This window comes from Triticum aestivum, chromosome 1B (genome assembly GCF_018294505.1).
Source record: "Triticum aestivum cultivar Chinese Spring chromosome 1B, IWGSC CS RefSeq v2.1, whole genome shotgun sequence".
Taxonomy (NCBI): domain Eukaryota; kingdom Viridiplantae; phylum Streptophyta; class Magnoliopsida; order Poales; family Poaceae; genus Triticum; species Triticum aestivum.
In genome coordinates, this window is record NC_057795.1 from 681,084,780 (window position 1) to 681,092,993 (window position 8,214).

The following is an 8,214-nucleotide window of genomic DNA, read 5'->3' on the forward strand; positions in this document are numbered from 1 at the left end:
TGAAGAGGTAGCCTTTTTTAGTAGCAGTCTTGTAAGCAAGCGCCGTACGTTCAATCTATACTGGCGAGAGTCTTTCCTCTTATAAAGCCTGAGCGCGTTGCATGACTTAATGCCAGCTCTTTATCATACATCTTCTGTAGAACCAATAAATATAAGGGATATGTGTTAGCACATCTTGTTCGTGCTCTGCACCATGTTTTTCCTGTATACCGGCAGCTAGCATCCCATCAGTAACCTACGGGCGAGATTTCTTGAGGGGGGCTGGCCATGGTTTTTTAACCCACCCTTTCATTCACTTAAGACCCAAAGCAGAAAAGGTTTGCAATCCATATACAGGAATTTGGTTCCACCGAAGTACAAGGACTAAACTGGTCGACTCCACCGCAGGGTGCGAGATGTTGAGCTTCCTCGACGCCTACTCTGGGTATCAGCAAGTCTATATGGCTGAGGAAGACAAAGAAAAAACGAGTTTGATCGCCCCTTCCTTCTGCTACAAGCGGATGCCCTTCGGTTTGATAAATGTCGGCGCCACATTTAAGCGCCTAATGAGCCTCATCCTCAGGTCTCAGTTGGGTCGTAATGCAGAAGTGTACATTGACGACGCCGTCATCAAAAGCCGCTTGGCAGGGACTCACCCCAAAAACACCTCTTTTTTTGCATCTGCTGAGCAGAACCAATTACCAGATCCTACTTCTAAGCTCTATGCTCTACTTCGGCCTTGTTCTCACTTATGGGTAGGAAGGACAATAAGCAGGAATTCATGTTGGCTAACTATTCTATCCAGGCAGAAGTTGTTTTCATAGGAAAGACGGAAGGTTTTGCGCGTTGGTTGTATCGAATTTCCCTTTCTAATAGCATACACAAATAGATAAAAAAGTTACGACGATGATAAGGTAAATGAAAACCTTTGATTTACCTTACCATCAGTTCTGTCTTATCTCTATGCCTCCTCTAGCCATTTCATAATTGGATATCGTCATTCAAATCTGTTATGACAACTGTTTGGTAAGCAGGGATTCGAATCAAACAATAAATACCAACTCTAAGTGTGATGGATAGTACCTGGTGCCTAATTTCATGGTATCTTTCTTGGCGCCTACCACAGGAAAACCCCTCCTTCTTTTGGGAGGAAATCAAATGAGTAAAGGTTTCTGCCGACTCCCCTCAAGGAACCACTCACTACTCAACTTGAAACCACAGACCTACGTCCTGCTTTTTACTTTCTTCTTTGTCCCAATTCATATCGAGCATGTCTTTCTCCATCTATAGATAGAGAGAATATAGGATAGGGGCGCTCAAAGCAAATAGGATTCTGTATCAAATACTAATAGGTACTAACCGCATTCAAGATTGACTTGACCTCTTATTTTGGATAGGCAGAAATGCTTACGCCCTAGGGGTTTAAAGGGCCCACTCCCTTTGGTTGACTCATCAGGCTCACCACCTTTTGGAGCTCATCCAACAGTCAGTCTACTTAATCGTAATCATAATCAATCCGTTGCTATTGCTATCTATCGCCATACCCACAAGAGGGTAATTTATCCAACTCCCCATGCGAAAGCAAGTCCCACGTCAGCAGTGATTCGAGTTGTTCCTTGAGAGCAGGCTTATGGCATTCCAGGTAAACATAACAATATGAGAGAGAACTCCGTTCGGCTTATAAGTACTCGATTGAACCAATTGTTTTTTCATTTCCCAGTAGGTCACCTTGGGCCAGCTGCTGACTTTCTAGAAAGAGACAAGGAAGTCGATTCAACATAAGGGAAGAAAGCATATTTTAGGTTTACTCCTTCCATGTCTAGTAGGAGTGCGTGCTTCTTATTGCCTTTCGAGCAGTAGTTGTATACATTCCTCACTCAGTCTAATTAATTATCTTTCTCCCTACCCAAATACCAAGGGAGGTTTATGAGTCGTATCCTCCTTACGAGATAGCGGAAGTAGCATTAGCGGGAAAAGTAAGCTCCTTTTCAAGCCTTCTCTTTCGTAACCTTTGATTAGTTCCTTAGATGCCCTTAGCAAGAATGATGCAGGAGCAAGAAAGTCTATTTCCTCTGCCTTTCTAGAATATAGCTATTCAAATAGAACAGTATAAAATGCAATCCATAAGTCATGCTGGTCAATCAATGACAATGATAAGCTCTATAAAAAAAGAGTCTATTGCTCTTCGACGCTTTATTGGAGTTATCTGACGCCAAGGAGGAAGGAATAGAGATTAGGATCCTAGCCTTGTTCTGTTTGAAGTTCCTAAGAGAGGAAAGGGATGCTCAAACCAAGGATTTGGAGTCTTATTAGTGCATCAATCTACAGAAAGGTAGGGGGGCATACCTGTGTGAAAATGGAGTGTAAAGAATATTCTAGATATTTCACTTCGAATTTCTTCCTCTTAAAAGAGTCAAGTCCGCAGGGTTCCCTAAATTCCCCAGGAATCAAGTGGGACCGGGAGATCATTGTTCATTCGCTGGTTGGCCCTCCCCCTAATAAGTACCTACCAAGAATTGGGCCAGTTAGTTCAAGCGGTACCGAATCACAAAGAACAGTTGAGTTTTCTAATTCATCTATTATTCTATTTTTTGCATTTCTAGAATAGCGTTGGAGCCGGGACACACATTTCTGCCCGAGTTCCAACAGAAAACCAAATACGTTATCGTGGAAAACGAGTTTCGCCAACACAGAAGAGTTTGTGTGCGTTTTATTTTCACATGAGTTTGACATATGTGATGGTTGGTTGGGAGGGTACGGCAAATGACTCTAGAATCTTTCTGGATACAACCACTGAACCGGAAAATGGCCACTATCGTCACCGAGAAAATACTATCTTGTGGACTCAGGCTCTACGTTTATGCCTTAAGGTCTTTCTCCTTACCATGGGAAGCGGTACCACTTGCGTGATTCTAGAGAAGAAGGTGGTGTCCCGACCACAAGGCGGTTAAATTCCACTGGTGCTTGCTAGCCAGTCAAGAACGACTCGAAGACCGTGGGAAGGTCTTCACGCCACGCCGAAGACGACGATGGCTCCATACCGGGTGGTAATACATAGGTATAGGATTTCCTGTAATGATGTGAAACTGTATATTTCAGAGAAATAGCTCAGTTCGAGAGGAAGGCGGAAACAGTTCCGGTTTTATTAACCTGATTCCTATTCATTTACCGGTAAAGGAAGGAATTCTTATCTATTTCTCGAGGCAATTATACTCATATCGACAATATGAACTGCATGAGAATTAGCATATAGAAAGAAAGCTTTACCGAATATAGGTCTAGTAGGTATAGAGCCGTAAGCGTGGTGGGGGTGCCGGTGCTTAGGCAGATGCCCCATTGTTCATGATGTTGCAATGAATCCAGTGGATCATCCTCATGGAGGAGGTGAGGGGCACACGAAAGGAGGTAGACCTTCGGTGTCACCTTGGGGAAAGCTCACCAAAGCAGGATTTCGGGCAGTAGTAGGGGTGGTGAAACTTTAGATGTCAAATGCCACCAATTTTTCTGCTCAAGTTAGAACGTAGTTTTTCGAAGTGAATTGGCCAGTTCCTTTTAAAAGGAGACTGGTTTCTTTTTATAAGCGATTGGCTTCACTTTAGATTTTTTATCGTAATTTCTCTTTGATTTATGGGTTGTTATTTATTATTTCGATTTTTGATAAACGAAACGAATCCAAGCCCGACAAGTAGAATTCCATTCGGTACCTTTGGGGTTTTCTCTTTCCTTCTGGATGACGACGTCACCGCGTCTCCTTATTGTTATTGCGATGGTGACGAGGAACAAAGGGCCGGGGAGATCATCGAAATTACCTCTAGCCCGGAGCCAGAGGGGGTCGTCGACACAACGCCAACCCTGGTGGTGGGGCACTTCGAAGGTCTGGAGACCCTCCTTGAGATTCCCCCTTTACCGGAAACGCCACCCGCAGGTCCTTCCTTAGCTCCAGAAGAAAGGGAGCAAGCCCCCTCTATTGGCCTAAACCTCGATCCATCCCAGAGTAGCCGCCGACTGGACGGCGGCGAACGGGGGGCAAACTCCTCAAAACGAAGTTCTACTTTGTCTTTGGAAGAATTGGAAGAATCGGACTCTAAGTTTAAAGTAGGAGTAGAGTCTTTAGAGGCTCGCTTAGAAGGAATAAAGAGAAAAAAGCAACTGCAAGCGTTCGGGGCTTCTCCTTTTGAGACCGTGAAAGTAGAGCTGGTTACGTCCATTGGGGAAAATTCCCAGTTTCGTGTGGGACTGCTTTTGTCTCTGGATGTCAAATGCCCCTTGACGGGCAAACGGGAGGCTCTCGAAAAGACGATAGAGGCCATCTTGAAATGCCAAGGGAAGCCCACAGACTCCCTAGCGTCTCTACTCGACCTAAAATGCGATCTCGAGGACCCCGAAAAACTCGAGACCGCTCTCCGTCCATATTTAGGACGGTTAGGGCGATTTTTTAAGAAATAAAAACCTTCTGTCGATTTATCCACACTTCCATGTCTTCTAGAGGAAAGCTAACTGCTTGCTGGCTGGGAGCTGTATGAGCGGTAACGTCCACGTACGGCTCCGTGAGAAGGTGGACGGAAATGGCCTTGTTGTACCTCACTCCCGTCTTCAATGGGGTCTGCTCTTTTTTTAGGAGAGTATGCCAATATGATCTTAATGAGGTGCGGGGCTTTGCATCTGACATTCGTTGGGCTTTCCTCTGCGGGAGCCCGCGTCCCGGCCTTTTTGTGCAATAAACCCCTCCGGCCGAAGACTAGTGATAGGTGGTCCCGCGGAGCTTTCGGAGAAGGGTAGCCTAGTGTGTAAGCACAGCAATGAACTGCGGCGAACCCTCAGACGACCCTCTAAGATAAGGGGGGAGATCCTCAGTAGTGGTGACCCTTTGACTCTTCCACTGACTTATATATGTACCGAATGCTCATACGGGAAAGTGAACTCCTGGGTTTGGAACCTGGGGGGGTTGATCCGATAAAAAATCCTTTCTTTCTCGTCCACTCTAGGGGGTGCGGACACACCTGCGCGGATTACAGGTGACGGTTACAAGAATGGCGGGGAAGTGAAGAGTACCCGACGACATTCAGGGATGAATGTAGACCCATCGGGCGGGGATAATCATTCCGGTCCTAGGAGAGGTGGCGACACCAGTCTGAGCTGAGGGAAGCCAGCCAATTGAGTCACTGAAACGACCGCAGGAGGCACACCCTAAGCCCAGCTTTTCGGAGCTGCTATTGCGAAATACGGCTTCCTTAATATCCAAATTTCAACAAGGGGGCTGGGCTGCTCGCCTTCATAGAAAGGCGACCGGGCCTAGATTAGATGTTCGCCTTTTTATAGAATAGAAAGAGAAGGTAAAGGGGGGGGGTTGGAGATTCTTTCAAGAATGCATGGCCTCCTCCTATTCCGCTTCAACAGAAGCCCTTAAAATCCTGCTGCTATGGCAGCAAGGGTTATCCATTTCATAGGCGGGGGAGGGGGAGAAGCAAGCCGAACCTCTGATCGACCCGGACACGTCAAAAATTCTCGGCGCCGAGAGAAAGACGAGATTCAGTAAGTAATTCAGTGAGTGCTTTCTTTTATAAGAAGAGCGTCGGCTTGGAAGAAGAAAATGAAATATGAACAACCACGCTGGTTGTAATAGATCGACTTGAATGCGTCTTCTTGCTCCAGCATTCAAGTTCCATTTCAACGGAGGACGACGTACCATGATACTTTCTGTTTTGTCGAGCCCTGCTTTGGTCTCTGGTTTGATGGTTGTACGTGCTAAAAATCCGGTACATTCCGTTTTGTTTCCCATCCTAGTCTTTTGCGACACTTCTGGTTTACTTATTTTGTTAGGTCTCGACTTCTCCGCTATGATCTCCCCAGTAGTTCATATAGGAGCTATTGCTGTTTCATTCCTATTCGTGGTTATGATGTTCAATATTCAAATAGCGGAGATTCACGAAGAAGTATTGCGCTATTTACCAGTGAGTGGTATTATTGGACTGATCTTTTGGTGGGAAATGTTCTTCATTTTAGATAATGAAACCATTCCATTACTACCAACCCATAGAAATACGACCTCTCTGAGATATACGGTTTATGCCGGAAAGGTACGAAGTTGGACTAATTTGGAAACATTGGGCAATTTACTTTATACCTACTATTCCGTCTGGTTTTTGGTTTCTAGTCTGATTTTATTAGTTGCTATGATTGGGGCTATAGTACTTACTATGCATAGGACTACAAAGGTGAAAAGACAGGATGTATTCCGACGAAATGCCTTGGATTCTAGGAGCCATATAATGAACAGGACTATTTCTCCTTTTGGCCATAGCCATAGAAGAAGCTTCTCCTCCGGAGCGGGGGGACCGCCTGACAATTACAAAGAAACCTTTAAAATGTGGATTTAGTGCCCAGAATATAAGGATTTCCCTGGCTTAAAATGCAAGATAGACAGACTTCTTGCATTCCTTGAGCCTGGGGAGATCCTATTCATGGTAAACATGTTCCCCCGGGACTTTCCTCTGCTCGAGATCTTAGAACCCCAGGATATCCGAAATATAATTGCTCACTCGCACAAGCAGTGGAAGCCACCCAAAAAGGGAGGCTAGTAAATTTTTTTGGTAGGTTTGTATTGTTTCTCGAATTGGTAGGTTTCTCGAAGTTGTTTTAGTAGGTTTCTCAGGAAATAGAGATGCCGAGGCCCCTACTTACCTTATGGGTAGGTAGGGGGAAGGAAGAGTGGGTCAGAGGGCTTCCTTCACAGTGCATACCTCTCTTTCTCTTCTGAGTTTTTCTGGTCACGCAAGATCTTTGGTCTTCCCCCCGGAACCGATGAAAAAGCGGGTCGCTTCTTATGGACTCGCTCAGAATGATTCTTTTATATCTAAGGAAAGGGGATGACATTATCGCCATTGATTGAATTCGTACGTCTATCGCTATCCCGGGCCGAGGAGAGGGGGTTTCGGAAGGAGGAAGGCTCGTTTCATTATCGAATATCGTGTAGAACTCACTTGCCCTGCCTTTTGCTAGGAGAGTGTAGTTCGAGCATTCTATTCTGTGCTCGATCCGTGATACGCAAAGCAATCTCCTGTTTACTATTGATCTAATGACAGTTGATTGAGACTTGCCATTGTCGTCTTTCGAAAGCGAAATCTTATCTGGTTGCACTCGGGTTCTCCTGTCGACTTGTTTTTCAATAGTAAATCACAGGCAGTATGCCATATTTGAAAACATGCAATGAGGGTACGAGCAACACTCCCCAAACTTGGCATGACTCATCGCCATCTTGTATTCATGATCTTACCTCTATTGGTCACAAATGCATAGCATAGGATCGAGTGGATCGGCACCCAATAGGCCAGATTTTCATATCTTTGATGTTAGAAGTGATTCCAATCTATTTTTCTATAGTGATAGTTCACACATTAGCAATTACCACTGCCTCAAAGCAAACATAGGAACTAGGGAGTTCATCGAGAGAAAGTCCCTTTAGTTTCGTACTTCCTTGTTTCGGATTTGCATATGTCTTTAATCGCAATAGTTGTAGAGAAATCCCTCAATCACGGGACAATCCTCCAGGGCAAAGGTACTTCCAAAGCTCAGAAGGTTCATCTGTGCATGAAAGGAATGAAACAAATTCCATAGAAAAAATAGGAAAATCCCCACCGAGATCGGTACCTATCTAGATCCCCAGCTTCGACAACAAAACTCCTTCGCATTTTGCGACCATTCCCGCGAGGACTACGATTCGGATTATCTAATGTCATCCCCAAACAGAATTACACCTCTTAAGAGGAAGGGACGGCCCTCTATCCGGTGTGGGTTCCTACGAATTATTGTATGGTTCCAGATCCAGGTCCCTCTGCCCTTGCTTTTTGTTATTCCATAGGGGTATGGATTGAAGTAATCACTAATCCAGGAAAGATGGATCTTTAGCTAGAAAAACGAAAAGCCAATACGCCATGTATCAAAACAATAGGGATAGGGGTAGTTGTATACCACCTACGAATAGGAAGATCCTGGGTTTTGTAAGAAAACTACGAATAGGAAGATCATGGGTTTTGTAAGAAAACTACGAATAGGAAGATCCTGGGTTTTGTAAGAAAACTACGAATAGGAAGATCATGGGTTTCATCAATTCTAAGCACGGTAACGGCAGTGCTCCTATCCAACGGCCGGGGATCTATTCGATTTCTCAATTTGCTAATGCCGATAAGCTTAGGTTGTTATTTCATCGTTTTGTGCTAAAAAGGCACCCTCCTATTA

General features: G+C 44.8%; 1 protein-coding gene across 1 annotated transcript; it reads left to right on the forward strand.

Annotated features, from left to right (window-relative positions):
- The first annotated feature begins 5,597 nt into the window (after positions 1-5,597).
- Positions 5,598-6,716, forward strand: LOC123100515 (NADH-ubiquinone oxidoreductase chain 6-like). The gene has a single exon (XM_044522437.1). It carries the CDS (start codon positions 5,613-5,615, stop codon positions 6,354-6,356), a length of 744 nt encoding a protein of 247 aa, XP_044378372.1. The 5' UTR covers positions 5,598-5,612; the 3' UTR covers positions 6,357-6,716.
- The last annotated feature ends 1,498 nt before the right edge of the window (positions 6,717-8,214 follow it).